Source organism: Leptonychotes weddellii, chromosome 7 (genome assembly GCF_054177405.1).
Source record: "Leptonychotes weddellii isolate Sample4059 chromosome 7, ASM5417740v2, whole genome shotgun sequence".
NCBI classification, from domain to species: Eukaryota; Metazoa; Chordata; class Mammalia; order Carnivora; family Phocidae; genus Leptonychotes; species Leptonychotes weddellii.
Genome location: NC_138375.1, coordinates 89,421,536 through 89,446,925, shown reverse-complemented (window position 1 = coordinate 89,446,925; position 25,390 = coordinate 89,421,536). Strand labels below are relative to the sequence as shown.

Below are 25,390 nucleotides of genomic sequence, written 5' to 3'. Positions count from 1 at the left end.
ACTCCTACTTAAAAGTTGGGGAGGGTAGGACAATCGCGTGGATTCATACTAGGAGTTTTATATTGTTTTCAAGCTTTAATGTGTCTGAAGTTACTATAAAATGAAAGTGTCCTGTCAGAAATAGGAGACCATCTTTAGACTGAAATTAGAACAAGAAACTAGAAATCATGAAGTGTCTTGGGGATGGAGTGTTAGGAACAGTGGAAATGGAGGAATAGGTGAGGATATGTGGGCATGCCAGTTGCCTTCTAAGAAAACACAGGATAAGAGAAGCATAATTTGCAAAATATCTTCATTATGGGATGATGCTGAGCTCACTTCATGAAGGTAATTTTTCAGCACAGCGTTTTGTGTTCTCTGTCTTCAGGGAACCGTGATAAATGTGAGGGGGACATGTAGATGAATCAAGAGTCCTTTCCAGTACAGAACCCATTTTGTAGAGGGAGATGTGACTGAGCTTCTGTGATGAATGATGTAATAGAAAGGTGAACAAAAGTGCTGAGGAAATTAGGTGTATCCTCACTTGGAGATCCACAGAATTTTGCTTGAGAAGATGTCACACACAGAAGGTGGGAGAATGGCTTTCCAGGCAGAGAGAAAGTGGAATGCAGAAGCACTAAAACCTAAAATGTTGTGGTGTGGTGCTGGAATATAGCGCTCTCTGGAAGAAGTGGCTGGAATGCAGCCTTCTTGTAGGGCAGGAGTAGGAAAGTCTGCTTGATCTTTGTTCTGTAGGAAATGGGGATCCATCACAGGTTTTGCAAGAGAGAATAACATCTGCAGGACTGTGTGTTTGAAAGATGTTCTGGTGGTAGTGAGGAGAACGAGTGGAGGAGGGGTGTCTGTGAGGTTATTTGAGGGTGTTTGCAAGAGTCCAGCCTTGGTGGCTCAGTCGTTAAGTGTCTGCTTTCGGCTCAGGTCATGATCATGATCCCAGAGTCCTGGGATCGAGCCCTGCATCAGGCTCCCTGCTCAGCGGGAAGCCTGCTTCTCCCTCTCTTCTCCCACCCTGCCTGTGTTCCCTCTCTCGCTGTGTCTCTCTCTGTCAAAAAAAAAAAAAAAAAAAAAGAGTCCAGGGGAGAGACAGTGAAGACCTTCGATCTTGAGGTGGGGGTGCAGAGGAGGTGGTTCCAGAGCTTGGTACTCCTCCTAAACTTGAGATCTCTCTTTTAAAGTTCATACCAGATTGAGTTTATTAAGAAAAAGAAGATGCTTTTGACAAACACGAATCTTTGTTGACCCTTATTGATACTATTGGTCCAGGATGAGGTTTCCCTGTTTCAAGGAATGGAGCCACACTGGGAAGTTGAGAGTGGTAGAAAGGGAGGATAGGATAAGGATGGTGATATGTGTGGAGACATCTGCTTCTTTGGCCCCAATTTTGTTATACCCAAGCCTGTCCTGGTGCTCTTCCACATCTCCCCTCTTCTGCTGGTTCCTTTTCTTCCTCATTTATAAAAAGAGACATTTTCCTAAGTTCTTCCATTCTGTTTTTTTTTTCCCTATCCAATCCACACATTAGATTCTAGCCCTAATGTTTCTACTTTTCACTTGTGCAAATGACTTCAATCCTGTTTGCTCTGTAAAGTGGGACAAATTACCTGCCTCATATTGTCATGAGACTTACATGAGACAGTTCATAAGAAACACGGCCTAAGGGCTTGAAACAAACTAAGCACTTGGTAAATAAGCATCTAGCATGTTTTTATATGCTTAGGGAATTCTGCCATATTTTATATTGATGTAGATTTAAGCCCTTCTTTTTTGAGTTCTTTAAGGGTTCTGGTATTATTTTTAGATCTTAAGCATTTAGCATTGTACTTGCTCCAGTAAGAGTTCAAAATTTGGTCTTCATTCCTTTTGTTTGCCACAATGATATTTTGGACTCATCAGTAGGGCACGGGATTGGCCTTTCTTAGGGATGGACGGGTGACTTTAACTCTTCTGCTTGGAACCAGGGGTGTCATTTATGAAATGGCTGATTGGAACTTGTAGCTGCAGAAGAAAAGAGCATACTGACATTCCTGCCCCATGTGACCATATCCCTGCTACACACATGTCTTGTGTTCATTGGAGGAACAATGTAACAAACTGGAAACCAAATTGATTTTATAGTTATCATAATTAAAGTTCAGGATTGAAGAAGGAAAAGGAGTTCCTTGTTATGAGAAAGGAATGTTGTCATGAAAATGGACAGGTAAGAGTTGGCAGATGCGACAGGTGAGTGCTGTTGAGACTCTGGGCAGAGGAAATGCGCTCAGGAAATGGGGAGGCCATGTTCTCTATAGAAAAGCAAAGCTGAATTGCGGAAGTTTATAAACTAGGTTTGTGTTGGAATAATCTTTATTATTATAAAGATAATAATATCTTTATATTTGTGGGCTTGAAAACTGCTCACTTGATGGCTCCTTTGTTTTGTTCTTTTGGATGCCTGTTGACCAGGAAGGTTAGCCTCACAAAGGCCAAGAAATACGTGAAGGAGGAATCTTAGAGTTTGGCATCTATAAAATAGGGTTTGCAATGGATGAGAAGCTTTAATTCCTTTTAGGAGTGGGAAAACACATGTCCTTGTAGATTATTTGTTAAACCTCAGAATTTCCAGGAAGGTCCAAGCTGAGCCACTGGGCCAATTCTACAAGCTTGTTAAGGAAAGTTGTTGCAAGTGGACCATGCTCTAATTGACTTGAGACTGTCTAAATTCTACGGCATCATGTCTATGAACTATGGCTGTTCTCATTCTATGTAGTAATTTTAACCCATACTGCATTTTTTTTTTTTTTGCTAGCAATGACATATTGTAATAACACAAAGGCAAATCTTTCTATGCCTGATGTTTCAATACCCCTGTCTTTCAGGGTCCAATGTTGAATTGCATGAGTTTTTTTTCTAGTTGTTGTCTCAGGTGTTTATTTGATGAATTCTGCCCTTACGAGTAATGTGACTCTCTCCTCTGTTTTTAGCTATCGTGGATGATGAAAGGCTCTCTGCAGAGGAGATGGATGAGAGGAGGCGGCAGAACATTGCTTATGAATATCTCTGCCACCTAGAGGAAGCCAAAAGGTAAGATCCCAACATAGCCTATTTGCGCACCTTCTCTTAGATGCTCTTTGGGATCCTACACTTTTAACAACTCATTTGCAGTCTTATTGGTAGCAGTGTAACAGGAGAAGGACCACCTGTTTTTTTTTGTAAATGGTCCGGGGAATTGAGAGAAATTTGCTGCAACAAGCAGGGTCAAGGCACTAGGGAAGCAGCTAGTACTTCTTCTTCCTCAGATTCTCCCAGGAAATCTCTGGCCAAAGTGCAGATTTTTTCAAATTCCTCATCTCACTGGTTTGGATGTGGGGGAGCAGCAAAGACTTAAATCAGCTTCCCTTTTTTAAGTTTTTAATTTGAATTCCAGTATTGTTAACATACAATGTTCATTTTAGGTGTGCAGTATAGCGATTCAGCAATTCTGTACGTTACTCAGTGCTCAACGCAATAAGTATACTTTAATCACGTTCCCCCAGAGCTTCCTCAGATATTTTTCTCACCCCCACCCCAATAATTATAAATGCCCTATAGGACGGTATCATTTTGGACTGAAGTCCATCGGTCACTAGGTTAGAGAGTAGGTTTATGACTGCAATCTCCATTTTAACCCATGGGTGTGTGACCACTTAGGATATGTTGTCTCTAAAATCATATTGACTCTTGAAGACTTTTTAGATTATAAGTAAATGTTGGTTTCTCTGAGGAGAAAGTGAAGATAAACTAATTTGTACTTAGGACTCTGTGTGAGAGGACTCAGAAGGACTTTGTCCTATGCTGAGTGAATACTGCTACAATGCTCATATGCCATGAATTACATTCTCATTTAGTGCTTCCTGCTGTGATTGAACAATAGTATTGTTCCATGGACAGATTATATGTTCCAGCTTTCTTAACTATATAGAAAATATTTAGGTACTGGTCATTGGTATTATCTCTAATCACTGATAAATAGTTATCTACAGAGCTAGAAGAATGAAGTTTTTTTTTTTTTAATTATGTTCAGTTGGCCAACATAGAGCAGTACATCATTAGTTTTTTTGTTTTTGTTTTTATTAACATATAATGTATTATTTGTTTCAGGGGTATAGGTCTATGATTCATCAGTCTTACACAATTCACAGTGCTCACCATAGCACATACCTTCCCCAATGTACATCATTAGTTTTTGATGTAGTGTTCAACAATTCATTAGTTGCAAAGAATGAGGTTTTAAATCAGTGTTGCATAGAAGAACATTCAGTGACACATGAGCTAATTTGGCCTCAAAATTGCATGAAAGGGGATTTCTCTGGGTTGTTTAATATTTTAACAGTATCTTATAGATCTAAGCTCTGAAGACTACATTTAAAGGTTATTAAATATGTGAAGTTGACAGGCTGCAGGTCACTGAAGACTCAATATCAGTAAGATTATGAAAAACATGCTTTTAGTCAAGTTGTTGATAACAAAGTTAGATAAGGAGAGTGATTCATAAACATTCAAAATAAACATGCTTTCAGAGAAAACGTTGAGGGAGATTTACCGGAAATTTTCTTCTTAAACACACTTTGTGTTCTAAGTTTTTGCCTCTTGTTTTTTTCTAAGTGAGAAGCAGTGTCACACAGAGGAGATGTGTGACTGGGAGTCAGTGGACTGGATTTCCTGGTCCCAGCATTACCACTTAGGAGCTCTGTGACCTTGGGCAGGTCATCTAACCTGTGGGAAATTCAGTTTTATCTCCTCTCTAATGGGATGATAAATATGTTAGCGCAGTAAGGAGTTTTCATTGTGTCATAAAATAAAATGCTTAAATAATAAAATCTGTTAGTGCCCCCTGCCCTACATCCTGGGGTTCCCCTCCCAAAAAATCAACTAAAATCAAAAAGGCATAAGTGTTCTACAAACTAGAATACCAGTCAGGTATATGATGATAAGCATAGTTTTCTCCTGAATGTATCAAATGTATCAATACAGCTTGGAAGCTTGTCATATTCTTTAACATTTTCAAAATTTTGTAGCTGAATTTTGTTTTAGAAAAGTCAACAATTGGTCCAGGTTCTTTGAAGAAAGTTTAAGAATAGTTTTATTGAAAGAAAACACTATAAAATACACAACTTTTCCTATAAGATGGTTTTATAAATTTTTTTACAAGAAGAGATCAGATGTAATATGTATTTATGAATCTTATTAATATCTGGACTTTTTGTGACTTTCAGGGAACCTGATTCTTGGTCATGGAGTCTGTAAAAAATTATGTGGTCATTAATACATATGTGTAATATGTGAACTATGTATGTGAACTATGATTTCAGAAAGCGTAATGTATAGAATTCTGATGGTCCTGAACTCAAGAAATGGGTGAATTAGTTTCTGTTCAAAAAATTGAGAGGGTTTGGCACACGATTGTTTTACAATGCTCATGCCTTCGGAATATGTCATAGTGGATTTATTATAGTGGGTGCATGTGCATGTGTTAATGTAAGTGTGGTTGGCTGTTTCTTGTTTCTTAATTCAGTTGAACCGACTTTAGTGTATTTTAACTAAAAATGTGTAGGTTCTGTCTTTGTGCCTCTTTTTTCGTTCCAGAGGTGAGAGCTGGAAGGATATGTTGTATGTCCTATAACTCAGAATTTGTAAAAACTCAAAATTGTAATAGTCCATTATATATTTAACTTTGCTTTTATTAATTTCAAAATTCTGTGATAATTATTAAACTATTTAAAAGTTGCTTCATTCAGAGGAAATACCGGTACTAACACAAAAAGAATGATGGACTACTATGAACAATTATAAGCCAACAAATATGTTTAGGATAACCTAGATGAAGTGGACAAATTCCTAGAAAGACATAAACTATCAAACTGACTCAGAAAGAAATAAAAAATGTGAATAGACTTAGAACAAGCAAAAAGATTGAGTTAGTAATCAAAAAATTGCCCATTTTTCCAAAAAATATTAGAGGAGGGAACACTTTCCAACTCATTCTACTAAGACCAGTCAGTATTTCTTTGATACCACAACCAGACAAAGGTAGCTCAAGAAAATGATAGACCAATATCCCTTATGAATACAAATACAAAAATCCTCAACAAAATAGTAGTAAACCAAGTCCAGAAACATATATAAAGCATTATATTCCACTAAGTGGGATTTATCCTAGAAATGAAAGTTTAGTTTAACTCAAAAATCAGTCAAGGGGCACCTGGGTGGCTCAGTTGGTTAAGCGACTGCCTTCGGCTCAGGTCATGATGCTGGAGTCCCGGGATCGAGTCCCGCATCGGGCTCCCTGCTCGGCAGGGAGCCTGCTTCTCCCTCTGACCCTCCCCCCTCTCATGTGCTCTCTATCTCTCTCATTCTCTCTGTCTCAAATAAATAAATAAAATCTTTAAAAAAAAAATCAGTCAAGACAATTCAGTGAAGAAGAAACTGTCTTTTCAACAAATAATCCTGACACAACTGGTAATACACATAAAAATGAATTTGAGTCCCTATCTCATGCATAATCTAATCTAAATGTGAGAACCACAACTACAAAACTCCTAAAGGAAAACAGGAGCAAATCTTTGTGATTTTGGGTTAAGCAATGGTTTCTGAGACTTGACACAAAAAGCACAAGCAAAAAAGAAAATAGACAAATTAGCATCATAAAAATTAAATCTTTTTTGATTCAAATGATATCATCAAAAAACTGAAAAGTAAACCCACGAAATGGGAAAAAATATTTGCAAATCATGTATCTGATAAAAGATTTGTATCCAGAGTAGGTAAAGAACTCTTATAATTCAACATAAAAAGTAAAAACCTAATTTTGAAGTGGGCAAAGGTTCTGAATAGACATTTCACCAAATAAGATACAAATGTACAATTAGAACACAGCAGGGTGCTTAACATCATCTGTTAGGGAAATGCAAAGTGAAACCACAATGAGGTACTACTTCATACTAGAATATGTATAATCAAAAAGACTGACAATATCAAGTATTTGCAAGGATGAGGGTAGGTTCTGGTTGGATTGCAAAATGGTGCAGCTACTTTTTTTGTTTTTAAAGATTTATTTATTTGAGAGAGAGAAAGAGTGGGGTAGGGGCAGAGGGAGAGGGAGAGAGAATCTCAAGCAAACTCCCTGCTAAGCATGGAGCCCAACATAGGGCTTGATCTCATGACTCTGATATCATGACCTGAGCCAAAACCAAGAGTCAGACACTCAACCAACTGATCCACCCAGGTGTCCCAGTGCAACTACTTTTTAAAACATTCTGGCAGCTCCTTAAAAAAAATTAAATATGGAGTTACCATAGGACCCAGCATTTGCACTACCAGGTATATACCCATGAAAACCGAAAACCTATGTGCACACAAACCTACACACAAATGGTCATTGAAGCATTATTCATAAGAGCAAAAAATAGAAATAATCCGAATGTACATCTACTGATGAATAAACAGAATGTGGTATATCCCTACAATGAAATATTCATATATAAAAATGATATTAGCAAATCAAATTCAATAATGTATAAAAAAAAGACTATATCACAACCAAGGGAGATTTATCCCAGGTGTGCAAGGCTGATTGAACATTTGAAAATCAGTTAGTGTGATCTATCACATTAATAGGCTAAGTAAGAAAAATTACATGATGATGTCCATATATCAGTGCAGAAAAGGCATTTGACAAAATCCAACACTTAATCATGATAAAAGTTCTTAGTTAAAGAGGAATAGAGGTGAACACGCTCAGTTTGAGAAAGACTCTGAACAAAAAAATATCGTTCTTAAAGTTAACATCATACTTAATGTTGAGAAACTCAAAATTTTCCCTTTAAGGTCAGATAAAAGGCAAAGGTGTTCTCTCCCCACTCCTTTTTAACATTGTACTGGAAGTTCTAGCTAATACAATAAAATAAAAAAAGAAAGCATATACAGATTGGAAATGAAGATATAAAACTGTATTTCTTCACAGATGACATAACTGACGATACAAAACCTGAAAAAACTAAAAAAAAACAAAAACAAAACTAATAAACAATTACAGCAAACTTGGAGGATACAAGATTATATATAGAAGTCTATCATTTTTCTGTATACCAGCTAAGAACAAGAGCAATTTGAAATTAAAAACACAACTCCATTTACATTAGGCTCAAGAAGTGACTTAGGCATAAATTTAATAAATACACACAAAATCTATATGAAGAAAACCATAAAATTCTGATGAAGTAGAAGAAAGAATTAAATAAATGGAGAGAGATTCCATGTTCATGGATAGGAAGACTTAATATTGTTAAGATGTCACTTCTTCCCAACTAGATCTATAGATTTAATACAATGTCAGTCAAAATCTCAAGTTAGTTTTTGCATATTGACAAGGTGATTCTAAATTTTACATGGAGAATCAAAAGATCTAGAATAGCTAACACAATATTAAAGAATAAGGATGGAGAACTGACACTTCTGGTCTTCAAATTTAATATAAAGCTCCAGTGATGAAGACAGTGGCATTGGTGAAACATTAGGCAAATAGATCAGTGAAAGAGAATGGAGAACCCAGAAATAGACCCCTATAAATATAATCAATTGACCTTTGACAAAGGAGCAAACAAGTACAATGGAGCAAAGATGATCTTTTCAACAAATGATGCTGGAACAACTGGACATGCAAAAAATGAATATAGACCTTAGACCCAATACTCTTCACAAAATACACCATTATACCCTCCACAAAAAATACCTCAAATGGATCAGACTTATCTGTAAAAAGAAAAAGTATAAAACTTTAAAAAGATAACAAAGGAGAAAACTTAGATGAAATTGAATATGGCAGTGGCTTTTAAGATGTAGCACCAATGGCATGATCCATGAAAGAAAAAAAAAAGGGAAGCTGGATATCATTAAAATTAAAAATTTCTGCTTTGCTAAAGGCAATGTCAAGAGAATGAGAAGACAGTCCACAGATTGGTAGAAAATAATTGCAAAAAACGTATCTGATAAAGGACTCTTACCCAAAATTTGCAAAGAACTCTTAAAACCTAACAGTAAGAAAAGAACTAGATTAAAGAATGGGCTAAAAACCTTAATAGACACATGACTGAAGAAGACATACCGATGGCAAATAAGCATAGAAAAAGATGCTCCACATCATATGTCATCAAGGAAGTGCAAAATAAAACAAGAAACCACTGTACATTTAGCAGCATGGCTAAAATCTGAAACACTGACAACACCAAATACTGTGAGGTTATGTAGCAACATGAACTCTCTCATTGCTCATGGAGATGCAAAGTGGTATAGTCACTTTGGAAGACAGTTTTACAGTTTATTAAAAAACTAAACATACTTACCGTATGATCCAGCTATCATGCTCCTATTATTTATCCAATGGAGTGAAGTCTTAGGTCCACACAAAAAAACTGTACATGGATGTTGATGAAAGAATTTTTTTAAAGATTTTATTTATTTGAACGAGAGTGAAAGAGAGAGAAGAAGAGTGCACAAGCAAGGGGAGGGGCAGAGGGAGAGGAAGAAGCAGACTCCCTGCTGAGCAGGGAGCGTGATGGAGGGCTCCATCCCAGGACCCTAAGATCGTGACCTGAGCCAAAAGCAGACACTTAATCGACTGAGCCACCCAGGTGTTCCTGAAAGATTTTTTTAATAATAATAAAAGTTGAACATGACCAAGATGACCCTCAGCGGGTGAAAAAATAAATACACTGTGGCATATCCAGACAATGGAAAGAAATGAGCTATCAAGCCATGATAAGATCTCAAGGAACCTCAGATGCATACTGCAAAGTGAAATCTGAGAAGGCTACATCCTATATGATTCCAGCTGTGACATTCTGGAAAAAGCAAAACTGTGGGGACAGTAAAAATTATCAGTAGTTGGGGGAGGAGGATGAATAGATGGAGCACAGAGGATTTTTAGGATAGTGAAAATTCTCTGTATGATGTCATTATATATTTGTCCAGACCCACAGAATGTGTAAGACCAAGAATGAACCATGATGTAAACAATGGAATTTGGATGATTATGATGGGTCCATGTAGGTTTATCAATTAGACCAAATATTCCAGTCTGGTGCAAGATGTTGATAATGGGAGAGACTATGCATGTGTGAGGGTGGGGAGTATATGGGAAATTTCTGTACCTTCCTTTCAATTTTGTTGTGAATCTAAAACTGCTATAAAAATGGTTGTAAAGAATGAAATACTGGGATGCCTAGGTGGCTCAGTCGGTTAAGCATCTGCCTTGGCTCAGGTCATGATCCCAAGATCCTGGGATTGAGCCCCACATCAGGCTCCCTGCTCACTGGGGAGCCTGCTTCTCCCTCTCCTCCCCGCTTGTGCTCTCTCTCTCTCGCTGTCTCTGTCACTATCTCTGTCTCTCTCAAAATAAATAAAATCTTAAAGAATGAAATATTGATACATACTTCAACACAGATGGACAGTGAAAATATACTGAGTGGAAGAAGCCAGGCACAGAAGGCCACTTACTCTAGAATTCTGTATATATGAAGTGTCCAGAAAAGGCAGATCCATGGAGACAGTTGGTAGATCACTGATTGCCTAGGCCTGGGGGGATAGAGGAGTTGGGGAGTGACTGGTAATTGGTATGAAGTTTGTTATTGCAAGGACAAAAATGTTCTCAAATTGATTGTGGTGATGGTTGCATAATTCTGAGTGTACTAGAATTGTATACTTTAAAAGGGTAAAGGTATGGTATATAAACTATATCTTGTTAAAACTGTTATTAAAGTTCCTTCGACCAGACTAACTTGGAGAAGACCTTAGTAAAGCTGTTAAATAAGATTAAATGGTATTTAGCAGACAAAATAGGAATAGAAAGTATGCTTATGATACATGGCTTGTCTAAAATGTTCATTTTATAGTCTTTTGAGCATCTACCATGTATAAACAGCTACAGTAGGATCACTTTGGGGGATGGAGATAAAGCAGCTAATAATGTGCTCAAAAAAGCTTACTGTTTGGCTAAAGCTTTTATTCATGAGCTTTAAATTCTTTCCTTCATTTACATTTGCTCTGTTAATCTCTCTGCATGTGTGTGCATGAGTATCTCCCTGTATCCAGCCCACCATTCTCTTAAATATCTCTGCTATGTTCACTTCTTTCCCTCATCACGAGCCCCTTGAAGCCTTCTAACTTCTCTTGCTGGATTAATTCAGTGGTCTCTGACTGGTTTCCCCACTCCTCTGGCTTCTTTATCCTTAATCTGTATCATAGTCAGATGCATTTCTTCAAAACTCTGATGTGTTGTGACCAACTCCATTGAAAACCACTCAGTGGTCATTTAGTGGTTAATTCTCATGGAATAAACACTAAACCCTCTTACAGGGCCTCATAAGCTCTGCATAGTCCTGTCCTTACAGCCTGGACTCCAGTTTTATATTGTGCCCTGTTCCCTAATTGTCTGTATTCCAACCACATTCACTCCTTTTCCATGTTCCTTCCTGTGCAGGACCTTTGCATGTACTATTCCCTTTTCCTGCTTTTTCATAGTCAGTTACTATGGTCTTTAAATCTCAGCTCACTTTTTCAGGGAGTCCTTCTTTGACAGGGCCATCTAGGTCAAATACCCCTATTACAAGGTACCATAACATCATATCTATCACATACTTGAATGAAATACTTAATGCCCAGTACTGGGTTATTATCATTTGCTTACTAATTAGGGTTAGTTGTACTTCGTTTTCTGTATGTTTTCGTTTTCCTGGAGGTAAGAAGTAGATGTAAATTAGATTCAGCGCAGACAAGATCCTGGATAGTTTGGCTAGACTTCCAGCCTAAAGGTAAAATTTAACCTTAGTCTCAGTGAAAAATTCTATGTTGCAGTTAGATGGTTCCTGCCATCTATGTGACCCAATGGGTTATGAAGCTGGGAATCCTAGACATTGAATGATAACACAGTAAGCTAGAAGTTACCCAGAGAAGGGCATAGAGTATTTTTCGGTGAAAGAAAGAACGACTGACTGAATGAAGAGAGGGAGAGGTCACCTGTATATTAAGATGACTTATGGCTGAAATTATTGCTCCTAGTTGATAACTTATGGGCATATGGACTTTTAAGTCTCAATACTAATATTAATGAAAAGGAAAACTATGAAAGGCATATTTTTAGGACCAAAAAAGAGAGAGAACTGCTTTATAAAGCGGCTCTTGACCCAGTGTTTCTCCATAGGCTAAAGGGTTTACATGATGTTGTGAAGAACCAATCATAATTTTGTTGGGAGGCAGAGGATATCTGACATATGTACTAGTTACCCATGACTTTGTAACAAATTACTCTAAAACTTAGCAGCTTAAAACAATGAACATTTATCTCACAATTTTTGAGAGTCAAGAATCTGGTCATATTTGAACTGGGTCCTCTGGCATTCAATCTCTCATAAAGCTGCAGTCATCACAAGGTTTAAACAGGGCAGATCTGCTTCCAAGCTCAGTCATAGTGTTGGCAGGATTCAATTCCTGATGAACATTTGGACTGAGGACCCCGTTCCTTGCTGCTATTGACCATAGGCCTCCCTCAGTTCCTTGACAGATGGGCCTCTCTATGGCGTAGCTCACAATATGGCAGCTGGCTTCCTTCAGTGAGCAAGCAAGAAGGTGAGTAAGAGGGAAGCCAGAGCCCTTTTGTAATCTGTTCTTGGAAGTGGTGTCCCATAGTTTGCTGTATTCCATTCACTAGAATCAAGTTCCTAAATCCAGCATGTGTTCAAGGAGAGAAGATTACAGAAGGGCATGAGTTCTAGAAGGCAGAAATCATTAGGGGCCACCTTACAAGCTGCCTTCTATAGGGTGTATATATATATCCTTTTGCAGCTGACCCCAGAAAAAGTACCTAAGGGGGTGGAAATCCTCTTTATTACTATCAGAAACCGAATCAGGAATTGGATGTTGTCTTGGTCTAAATGATTATGGTACTAAGGCTATTTATTCCTTGATATTTTTGAATTGTGAACTATTTTGGACTAAGCATTTCATTCTTCTGCCATTTTAAGTATTATGAAATGGATTTTTAAGTTTTTGTTCAGGTAGACCCTAAAAGCTATCTTGGTAGTTTCTTTGCTGTGAGTATTTTGCTGAAACGGGGCTGTTTAGACAAGTTGGAGTAACGGTACTCATACAGGCTTTGAAAGTCTCTCTCTGATGCAAGAAATCCCACCATTTAAATTAAAGGAGCTAATTTTCCAAAAAAAGAATTAGTTCTGCTGAATAGATTTCATATTGACCTCTGCAAAATATATTTGAATAATGAAAATGAGTCTATTTTAAGAACTTCATTTCTTTAGTTTTTTAGGACAACTGTGCAAAAAATCTGAGATGGAGAACTTTCTTTGGGAAAACTCTGGGTTGAGGAGGGAAATCAAACTGGAGCCATTATGAAGGTCAGGCAATGGGATTGGGTATCTTGGCAAGAAAAGGACAGGGACTATGCAAATCACACTTGAGCAAATAGTTATGAATGGGGCTGCTGTTTGTTTCCCAAGGAAGTTCCTGAAACATTATATTTCTTTTTTAAGGAAAGAGAAGATGCTGGAAATCCTCTGGTGTGCTTACTTTTTCTTTCCTACCCCTGAAAATAAACAAAGCAAAAAAAGCCTTCCCTCAGTGATGGACTTGTTTAGAAATATTATCTTCAAAGAACTCTTTATATGAGCCAAGCTGTTCTTTGTATTCATGAGTCTGGGACAGTTTCGTATGTGTCCTGGAAGAGAAACAAAACACGGGTGTGATTCCTTTTGTGTCCATGCTTACAACTCAGATACCAAAAAGACACCTCATTGATTAGACCAAGTCTCGAGCTCTGGCCTTACCTAGTAGGGAGGTAGAGAATTAGATCTGAAAGGAGAAATGCTTCAAATGTTGAAGCAAGTGAGAGCGGTGAATACGGGTTTACTTAACACCGAGTATTTGTGACTACTTTAAGAAAATGAATCTTACGACTGGGGAATGCTTTGGAGAATCCATTGGATTTCTTCTACAGGCTTGGACCTCACTGTCTTTTTTCCGAAAGATGCTGCCTATGGCTTTGCTCATAAGGGACTCTGATAGAAACTAGGAATTTGGAAGAAAATAGCTTTCTTGGTCATCGACCCATTGAGAGACTTGTTGAGGCTCTATAAAAAAGGTTAATGAAATACTAAGGAATTCTTTTTTTTTTTTTTAAAGATTTTATTTATTTATTTGACAGAGAGAGACACAGCGAGAGAGAGAACACAAGCAGGGGGAGTGGGAGAGGGAGAAACAGGCTCTCTGCTGAGCAGGGAGCCCGATGCGGGGCTCGATCCCAGGACCTTGGGCCAAAGACAGACGCTTAACGACTGAGCCACCCAGGTGCTAATACTAAGGAATTCTCAATGGCATTTTCAAAACTTAAATAGCTTTTCTATTTCCATGGCATTTCCCCCTTCCTCCTTGTTCTCTTGCTGGCTCTGATGTCACCTTGGCCGTCCAGTGAAACAAGATGAAGTGCAGGGTTGCTCCACACAGTGGCTGGCAGGCTGGTGGGTTGGTGGTACCGCTGAGTTGAGAGCAGGGGCCCTTCTCAGGGTCTGACTCCCAGCGAGGGGTGGAGGGCCTGCCTCTGAGGAGTGGCCTGTTTGGACCTGCCTTCCAATTAGCTTGCTTTGGGAGCCATATGCCACAGAGGTCCAGGCCCTTTTTGACAGCCCAGGGCTTGTCCCCTTGAGGTGCATATCAACAATAGGGAGATGGAGTCCCCTCTGAGGAGAACAAGTCTTCAGAGTTAGCCATCAGGGGATAACCTCAGATAAGATTTGGTCTTAATGGGGTGTATCCATGGCACAAGAGGAGGTGGGGTACTGGCCAGCCCAGCCTGCCAGGGTGTGATGCTTGCGGCCAGGCCCTCAGGGGCAGTGTTGGTGCTGAGGTCCAGCTAGGCAGTAATCGGGGATTGTGTTGTGGAACTGGAGTAGAAGGGTCAGATACTAAGGATGTAAAGGGAGAAGCCGCAGGGTTTGGCAGGATACTAGATTTGAGGGACAGAGGACACTGAGAAGTCAGATGCTCTGGGACAGATCCAGGGTTCACCTACCCGACTCAGCCACACACATTTACAGTCTCTGTCAGGTGAGCCTGGGGTTGGAACACATAGTTGAGAGACTTCTTTAGTTGCACATATTTTGTGTCCCAGCCTTGGGTATATATTGGGCAGGTGCCAGTCAGGTGTGATCTGACAGATCAGAGCTTAACTTTTCAGAGTGCTGGTATTTTTAAATATAAACCATCAATACTAATCATCTCCAGCCAAAGAGAAGTTGAGCAATTGATATTTGATCCCAAAGTTTATATTTGTTTCTCGGGTTCTTTGAAGTTGGAGAGCTGGGACAGGTTAGGAATTTTCCATGGTCTCAAACATACTTTACTATAAGGGTTATTAGGTGAGTGTCCACTCACCAGGCACAGTCCCCAAAGCACTCAACTTACAAAGGGTTATATCCCCATTTTATACATGGAGGAAACAAGTCCTGGACAAACTTAAGGAATTTTTCCAAGGTCACAGCAAATAGGTGAGGTAAACAATATTGCAACCCAGGTCTGTCTGATTTCAAAGACTGTGCTTAAAAACTAACACACTGCTCATTTCCTTATTTCCTAGTGTGTTTTAATCATGTCTTTATTATAAGTTCAGAACTGTTTGATTTTGGCGGTCTTGGTTTTTAGGTCCTATATAGACTAGCTTTCTTCTAGGTCTTGATGAGCTTTTACTACTGGAGCTTTGATGGAATTAGCACATATGACCAGCCATTGTGTTGCTGGTTTTTTTTTTTTAATTTTCTTTCCCTTTCTCCTCCCTCCCCCTCCCCTTTTAACCTTTTCTGTTGCTTGCTTGCTTGCAGATGCTTAAGGACTGAGCCACCCAGGTGTGGGGTGGCTTTTTTTTTTTTTTTTTTTACCTTAACATATAATGTATTATTTGTTACATAGGTCCAGGTCTGTGATTCAACAGTCTTACATAATACGCAGCGCTCACCACATCACATACCCTCCCCAATGTTTCTGTTTTGTTTTAACTAGTACTTCTACTAGTAGTTCTGGGAAGAATTTACCTCCCTCCCTTTCTTGTCTCTTATCTGTCTGTGTTCTAGTAGACTTCTTGAAGTTTTAGTAGGAATTGGCACTTTTCAGTGAGGTAGATTTTCTTCTCCTCTAACCCAAGCTAGTTCTGGTGCATCTTTGTTCTTGGTTGGGTCTGGATTCTACATTCATTTCATCATTTTTTTTTTTTTTGGTTCTGCCACTACTAAAAATGGCTTGAAAGAATGCTTTGCCTTCTTGTTGAAACATCAAAAGGTACAAATAGCAAACACCGCTGAGGTCTCTTCCTTCCTGTAGGCACCTCCCCACCAGATGCTGTCTCATGCTGTGATGCTTATAATTCATAAAACAGTGTCATTATTCAAGGCCTTAGGGGAGGAGGGCTGGTAGGGAAAAACAGTTGTAGAAGTTTGCTAGAGATGATTTTTTCATATCTTCCATTTGTAGAATGGTCTTCTGTTGCTTTTTTGGTGTGAATACTTGTTATCCTCTAGCAGAGTACAAATTCTCCACTATGTATATGGGGACAGTGAGTCTCAGAGCAGTTCATCAAGTCACTAATCCATGGTGGAGTTCCTGGTAGATTTGGGATCAGGATAAAGTCTCCTGGCTGTTTGACACCTGTTCTTTTGTCCCATGATTCCAACTCAGGTTGATTAGAAAAAGTATTAGTCGAAAGTTCAATGGTGAAAATATACAAAAATAAAAAAAAATTAAATTTAGGTTGGTAAATTCAGTTGAAGTTTTCTTTTAGTTATATATTGAATTCATAGTGTGAGGAAGTTAGCCATTTGTCCACTTTTTGTCAATTTATCTTATATTTTGCTGAGAAACTTGAGCCCATTTAGGTGCTAGAACAGGAATTCAAGAGTTCAGTTCTAGTCACTTCTATACCCTCCTCATTTAGTCTTGCTTGGCTTAAATGGTCATTGATTTTTCTTCCTTTCAAAGAATTAGCAATACAGTTGTTCCTGCCTCAGAGATTTCACGGGGCAAAAGTTGAAGCAGCCACATTACCCAAGTGAGAGGGTGACTTTGGAAAGTGAAGCTCAAATTCAATTGTCTCCTGCATCAGGATCACAGGGGCACTTGTGCAAATACAGGCGTCTGAGGTTTATTCCAGACCCTACAAATCCATCTCTAAGAAGTGGGGCTCTGAGGTCTGTATTTTTTTTTTAAGATTTAATTTATTTTGAGGTCTGTATTTTAACAAATGGCTCAGGTAGATGTTCATGCACACTGAAGTTGGAGAATCACTCTCTCAAGAGAGAAGAGACCAGCATCTAGGACTGATGCTGTCTCAGCAGCTCGGGCTCTCCCACCCCAGCTTAGATGAACCCAGATACCCCTTGCTGTGTGACCAGAGGGGGAGGGGCAGGGTATTGATGTGTCCTCTGCTGCAGTGAGAAGGATGGAGGAATGAAAACAGCTGCTGTAGAAAAAGTGATAGTACGTCAGCCAGGGTTGGGTAGGGAGCCTGGGCAGTTTTTAGAACTTTGGTTGGCTTTCGAGTTTTCCTCATGGAGCCAATCAGCATATTCATGTGAATTCTTCCAACAAGATGAAAGGAAATGAATCGGGCAGCTGGGCTCAGGGATTGGCATGTTGGCTCTGAGAAAGTCACAGAAAGAGGAACCTCAGGGTATTAATGTGTGAGCATCACTGACATTGGATGGCCTTGAGATCCCATCTTGATAAGGAAGCTCGTGAAGCCAGGATGGCTAAGATGGGGTGGGAGAGCCAAGGAACTGCCTGTGATGAGGATGAAGGGCAGGACCTGTCAGAATAAGAAGTAGAGAAGTGGGTAAATGGAAAGCTACAGAGATTTGGAAGCCTACCTCTTACGGGGGTAGTATTTGGGGGTAATGATAAGGTCCAAGGTGGGGCTCGTGTGTGGCCGAAGTGGAATGTAGGGGAAACCTTTGGATGAAGGAGGACGTCTTCAAACTGTGCTTTGGGTGTTCCCAAGGTCCTCCATCTTCTTGAAGCTTCTGCCAGCAGAGGTGAGCAGGGGAGGAACACAGTGATTGTGGCAAAACAGCAAAGTTCTGGAGGTCAAGAGAAGAGCAATGAAGTTGGGAAGTGAAACAGAAGTAAGGTGGAGGGAGAGGACTTGGAACAGAGGTGATAGGACATGGCCTGGAAGAACGTAAGCTCAACTGGGAGGGTGATAAGGGACCCTTTCTTCCCTGGTCCTGTGAGTTAAGGAAATTGAGGGAACAACCATCCTGCTTTATGGGAAGTAGTATGATGAAGGAAAGGCCAGATTAACGTTAAGACAAGCAGGTAGGGAAAGTGTAAACAAAAAGTTGAGAATATAGGAATATTACATTTTTAAAACGGGTCAGGAGTTCCAGAGGCACATCAGAAGGAATTAGTCGATCTGGGGCGCATATAAGAGGACTGTTCAGTAGGACTCCGTGAAACAGATGAATGTATCCAAAAGAGTGCTGTGGGTCAGCACTTGTCAAAGTTAAGTGGGAGACTGAAACCGCTGAAAAACAAGGTTAGATTTACTTAACTATGGATGGGTTCCTTAGAGATCTTCTGTTACTAATTTATTACTGTGACGTACACTTTAAGCAAGTGACTTTAAAATCCTGTGACCCAGAGTAAAACAGGTTTATATCATGACCCCAGATAGCTGTGTGATGATGTGTGCATGTGTGTCGAACTAAACAACAAACATTCACAAAGCCACACTTAGCCTTTAATATATACAACACACCCTGACATTTACTGTTCTGTTCTAATTCATTTTCTCAGAAAATGCTGGTCATGATCCATTGATTCATGATGCATGCAGCGTTCTGCCTGCTGCTGGACAGACGTGCATCTACTGTCTTAAGCCTGCTGTGGTAATACTAGGTGCTGCTTCCTGGGCATCTCATGCATGAAGAGTATTCATTTCTTTGTGTTGATCATAGTTAGAGCTTATTGTGTGATCAGGAAGAAGCCAAGAAGTCTGTTTGGTCAGGGCATTCCTGCTTAAAATCTTTACTGGCTCCACACCTCCTACAGGTTTGAAATGCACCTCCTTAGCCTCGCACAAAGGTCCGCACTTGTCTTACCTGATGAAGTCTTCCTCCAGTTAATCATTCCCTCCTTGTCCTTTTCCCACTGCACTTAGTAGAGTTGATGATAATTCTTAGTACATGTTGCCCTTCCCTAGCCATCAAGGAGCTCTTTGAGGTAGACTTTTTTCTCTCAGAATCCCCGGTGCCTCACCCAGGGCCTGGCACAGAATAGGTATTAGGTTGGTTTGGCTGAGCTAATGATGTAGGGATCTCAGAAGTCCTGCCTGCCATTTCTTGTCCAGGGTGGTTTAGCCTAGAGGGACCTTGTGAGGGGTGCTAATTCTCTTGACTGAATAGTTCTTGCTGATAATGGGTGATTTTCACTTGTGAATTGTATGGGTCCCTTTGGGCAACACAGACCAGCCAACTGCTTTGGCATTTTATTGTGGAAATGGTGGTCCCAAAATGGTTGTAGTCACGTTTCATATATATACTCCATTACCCACAATACTCAGTGGTGTTCATGCCATTCCTTTCATGGTTTTGGATAATGTAGGACTGGGTGCTGCTCACCTTTCCATTTTAGTGGGATACTTTGTCTAGTTGTGCTCTGTATTTATGATGTAATGGAATAGGAATTTTAAAAGACCTCTGTGCAGATAATGCTGCCCACCCCTGACGATGCATTTTGCACAAATAAGTTGGAATAGGCTTTTTGTGGATCAGAACTGCCTACGGTCTAACACATACCAACAAGACAGATTCAAGGATGGATTAGCAAAGGTTCAACAAACTTCAATGATAAGTGGGGACACACAGAAGTCCAGCGGCTAGGTCAGACAATGAAATAAATTGATTTATGTAGTGTAGACCTGTGTGTGTGTTTTGAGAAACTGTAGACAAAAACAGTAGATGGAATATTCTTTTCTTGTTCCTGATGTGCCTCCCGGGCTCGATATAGCCAGAACAAAGGGAAAGTAGTCAGGCTTAATTGGGGATGGCAGGAGGAGGGCAGGCAGGAGTGACATCGTTTCTAGTAGTCCCATGAACAAATCAACAGAAAAAAGTGCAGGTAACTTTAATTTTATTTAATCCAGTATATCCAAAATATAATTTCAATATATAATCACTGTATAAAACTATTGAGATAAATTCCTGTCTTTTTTTCCCCCAGCACAACTCAACTCAGACTAGCTGCACTTGAAGTGTTTAATAGCCACAAGAAGTAGGGGCTACAACATGGTTGGGACAGGCCCTATATGCTGGATGCTTTAGTCTCTGGGGGCCTCCAAGGAACTTCTGACCATGCCAAGCAAAGAAAGGGTGCAGAGGTAGATGTGTTTTGTGTACATTGGAACCAAAGTAAAGCTTTAAGAGAGTAGAAATGAAGAATTCACCAATGAGGTGAACTTGACTTTTCTCTCTCAATTTCCTTCCCACATTCACATCTAGAACAGAAACGGAACTTGCCAAGATTCTTGAGGAAATAGTAAGTGACATGCAGTGCATTCCCCTTTTCTGTTTTTAGCTCTGCACACACCTGAGTCACGGTTTTCAGGGATGAGCAGGTTAATACTACTGGCATCTTTGCAGGAGACATTGTGATGGAGGATGGGGATTCCTGCCACTTCATCCTCTGCTTCTGGTGGTTTCTTGCTCTGCTCATGAAGTTTAGTAACCAGAATAGATGCTGAGAAGGTAGTGATCAGGAAGTCACTTACTGACCAGCAGCCTCTGTGGGTATCAAATCCATGTCGCTTTTGTCCTTTGCTCTTACTTAATAAAGGACTTAATGATGGACTATGACAAAATTGGCCATCATATTTTGAGACATAATGCAGTAAAATGAAGACCTGTCTACAATGCTTAATTTTTACAAGGGTGGTGATGGAAAGAGAGGAGGTGGGTAGTACAGGCATAAGAAGTAAGTCAGCCCAATATCAACATTTTAACACCCAGGACTAAGAACAAAGTCTCTACTGTTTAATAAAGGCCAAGAAGGATGCTCTTTCTACCTAGGCAGACATTTTCTAAATTTTATTCACAAGACCGTTCCTTGCGTACAGCTGTAGAAACAATAGAAAATATAGCCTCTTTGTTATCAGAGCAGCATTATCTAAAATGAGCAAGTTCAGTGTTCTCATTTGGCCTTGAGTGAAAGGCAGGTGTAGAGGTGACATGCTGATTTTGTTGTCCTCACCGTATGAACTGTATAGTTGATTTCTTTTCCCTAGTCCTAACTCTGTTAGTATTTGAGTGACCTTGAGCCAAGCACAATCTTGGTGTCTCAACCTCCTTATTTTTGAGGTGGGTCCAGGAATACCTTTCATACCACCATCCATAACTTTACCTTTGATAAGCAGGCTGAGAGTTGAGTAGTACATTGGTGTAAATTATAAAAAAGTTGAAACATGAGACAAAATACCTCTTAAACTCCACTGTTTATTACAAAAACATTTTCAGTGGTAGGAACAGCTGTGAATCAGGCATCCCACCTTAATTAGAGTCAAAGAATGTGTGCCCTCAGCTGCTTTTTATTGATTCCGTTTGCACGTTTACTTCCTGTCTAGCATAAATAGAGGTGGAGTAAGTTTATGCAGGGAAGAATGAACACGTCCAAACAGCCTAGAAGTGGAATCTTCTTTCTGTAAACAGTGTATTCGATACCAGATACAGGCTCCTCTTTTATAGCGTGAGGAGAGGAGGAAATTGCTTTTTAAACCTGGAAAGACACACATTGGTTAATTATACCTTTTCATGGTAGAGTATCCATTGAGGAAAAACTGTGACCAGTGTGGCATAAAAAAAAATCCAGCTTTTCAGTGTAATTCTTATTGGATAAGTCATCATCTCTTTCAGGGAGAAAAATAGGGTGGTTAAAAAGTGTTGGCCCTTTGACCCTACCGCCTTGGGTAGGGCTGGAAGTTAGTCCCTGACTGTGAGAGGTGACTTGGGCAGCAGGTCACTTGGATTTCTTTGAGTCACGTGCAGAGATGGCTGCAGGTTTCCTTCTGGCCATCTGGAACACCACAGGATGGCACGTTTTCTGAAATAAATCTGAAATCAAGCTCATTTGGGCTCACCTCCGCTCCCACGCTTCCCCATAGGTGGAGTGTCCATGTACGCCTGCTCCTCCCTAGCTCTATTCTTATTTGTGTCCCCTTATGCTAGTCCTGATGCCTCTTCTCTCCACCCCTGCCCCATCCCATGCCAGTCAAGCAGAACTGGGAGGTTGGATGGAGGACTCCACATAGACAACTCCTTGGCTGCTCAGAGGACTGCCGGGAATTGCCACAGAATGGGCAAGAATGAAAATTTTCCACCCCCCTGTGAAACCTTCTATAATTATTAAAGTAATAGGGGGCTGCAGTGTGGGTAGCAGGGAGAAGCCTGCCTGACTTGGGGTATCAGGAATGCAAGTTTTTTGAGGGCAGAGACTGTCTCATCAATCATATTTCTTCTTTTGCTCTGCAGCACTTGTTTTCCAGCAGGTTCTTTTAAAAGGTGTGGTAACTAAAATGAATTTCAGCTTGGGTCCCAGATGTTCCATTGGATGGGTCCTGATTTAAAACCTAAATTTAAGTTAAGCCCAAAATAAAGAGCAAACTGAAACTTCAAAGAACCCAAAACAGAGCATGTAATTTCATGTGCTATGAAGACTTATGGGGGTGCTTCCCCCAAGTGCCAACATCATCTTGGGTCTATAGGAATAATCTAGTCCAGCTGTCATTACAGATGTGGGTGGGGCAGGTTATGACAGGTGGCTCTGAAAAGCCCCCCAGATGGGAGGGGTGTCTAGAATGCCAACTGGCCTCCGTCCATCTTCTAGATGCTCTCTTTCCCAAACCTGAGCACCACATTCTCATTCTTTCCTGGGGTGTTGCCCTGTCTTGTTGGTAGACATCAGAACATGGAGGGAGTTCTCTTCTCCACCCTGTGAAGCAGTGGCTAAATGCATCAGGCCTATCAGGTGGTTTTAATTCTTTAAAATAGTTGCATCTCTGTTTTCTCTTTAGCATGGTAGGGTTGGGTGCTGATGGGCAGAGGCAAGAAAACTGATTTTCAGAGCCCAGGCCAGAATCCACTTCTCCAGATGATGGTGCTTCTTCCATAACTATCTTGAACCTATTGATCTGTAAAGATTTATTAAATAACACACAGAGACGTAGGCAACGAAACACTGTTTGCGATAGCTTTGAAATACTTTTACATTACTGGTAGGTTCTAATCAACTGTGGTGTGGTAAGGAAAGAATTTTTTTTTTTCCTACGTTTTCATTACAATAGGGAGTAAACGTATCTGAGTTTTCCTTGTTTGTTTGTTTGTTTTTAGTGAAAACTACTTAGTGTTGCATTTGCCTGGTGTTCTTAAAGCCTTAAGTGGGGTCCTACTGTTCGGGGGTTTTTATAGAAATCACTTTTCTGTGTAATACAAACACCCATTGGGGGTCAGAAGTCTGTGGTCATAGGAGAAAAGGTCAGAGCTGGGTGTCAGAGCAGGTCTGGTCAGATCCCTCCGTGTCTGTGTGTCCTTCCTGTCGAGGTGCTCCATGTGCTCGGTGCCCTGGGCAAGGCTCCAGTGAGAAAACAGGTGTGTGCTATCAGGCCCAGCCTGTTCTCTGTTGCTTCTGGATGGGGGGGTGGGAGTGGGAGTTGATCTTTTCCGATTGTGTTTTAGATACTTGACATATTTAAAGTACAATTTACCCTTGAGCCTTAGTTTTGAGTTTCTCATAGCCTCATGGGAAGATTTTCAATGACTTCCTCAGGACATAGACTTTTTCTGGTTTTAATATTTGGTGGTAGAGTGTTTTTGTTGAAAATTTAGTCCTTAATGTTTAGATTCACCTTTTTCTCCTTGTAAAAATCCTATCAGGCCAAATTATCTAGAGTCGCTATGGTAACTTTGGAGAAATTGAGAAAGCATATTAATGCAAAAACCAATATGCTTGAATAGTCGATTGCATTTAAAATGTGGAGGAAGAATTAGCTTTGGCGTAAAGATGTGCAGCTGAATCTTCATGGAAAAAGGTGATAAGGACTAAAAAAACAAAAGCTTTATAGCTTGAATAGCTTTTCCTGAAAATTTTAGCCATCTTTTTTGTTTTTAATGACTTCAGGATCTTTTATTCTGCATTTTGGAGTCTCCTGCTCCTCTAGCCATCTTTTGAATAAAACAAAACTTAATTACAGCCAAGAATAGTATCGGTTTAGATTCTGCTCTGGTCTACAAGACATTGATTTAAAATTCTGCCCAATTTATTTCCTGCTCCCCCCCATATCATTTCACCCATAGAAGATTAGCTTATAATTTTAGTTAAAATTCATGCTTATATTAATAGACTGCTTTATGTTGAAATAAACTCATATTTTCCCCTGAAACATAAATTTCATCAGTTTCAGCTCCTGTGATGCCATTATGAGCCTATTAGGTGCTTCTGTTTGTCTTTGAGTAAGTATTGCTGAACACCTATCAATTAGGGAGAATTTTCCTAAATAGCTTCCTGGATCCTTTGCCAACTATCTGGAATTTTTTTTTGTTGTTGTTGGCTTACCTTACTTTTGGAATTTTGATATATTATTGGTCTTGGCAGTGCAGAAGACTATTACAATTCAATTTTTTAAAAAAAAAATAGTCACTCCCTTAGTAGAATGAGTGTTATCATATCCTCCAAAGTGACAACCATTTAAAAGAAGCTGATGACCTATTTGAATATTACATAAAAGATGACTGATTTTAAACTTTCTCCAAAAAATTTACTTTTATCCCTCTAGCCACCATTACAAGCTCAGTTATAAGTGATAAGCTAGCTTTTCCTTCTCACACCTGTCCCAAGTACATTTTTTTCACCTACCAGGTTAATAATCATTTAACCTATAAACCATCTGGAATATAAGATGTTTAATTTTTTTAGTCGCCAGCATTTTCTCTTTTTTTAAAAATTTTTTTATTGTTATGTTAATCCCCATACATTACATCATTAGTTTTAGATGTAGTGTTCCATGATTCATTGTTTGTGCGTAACACCCAGTGCTCCATGCAGAACGTGCCCTCCTCAATACCCATCACCAGGCTAACCCGTCCTCCCACCCCCCTCCCCTCTAGAACCCTCAGTTTATTTTTCAGAGTCCATCGTCTCTCATGGTTTGTCTACCCCTCCGATTAACCCCCCTTCATTCTTCCCCTCCTGCTATCTTCTTCTTTTTATTTTTTTTCTTAACATATATTGCATTATTTGTTTCAGAAGTACAGATCTGAGATTTAACAGTCTTGCACAATTC

General features: G+C 39.7%; 1 protein-coding gene across 1 annotated transcript in view; it reads left to right on the top strand.

Moving 5' to 3' along the window:
• IQGAP2 (IQ motif containing GTPase activating protein 2) overlaps positions 1–25,390 on the top strand; it is a 262,286-nt gene that overhangs the window by 42,045 nt on the left and 194,851 nt on the right. Inside the window, exon 2 of the mRNA XM_081825591.1 lies at positions 2,961–3,060. Within this exon, the coding sequence (XP_081681717.1) occupies positions 2,961–3,060 (100 nt within the window). The remainder of the gene's footprint in view (positions 1–2,960; positions 3,061–25,390) is intronic.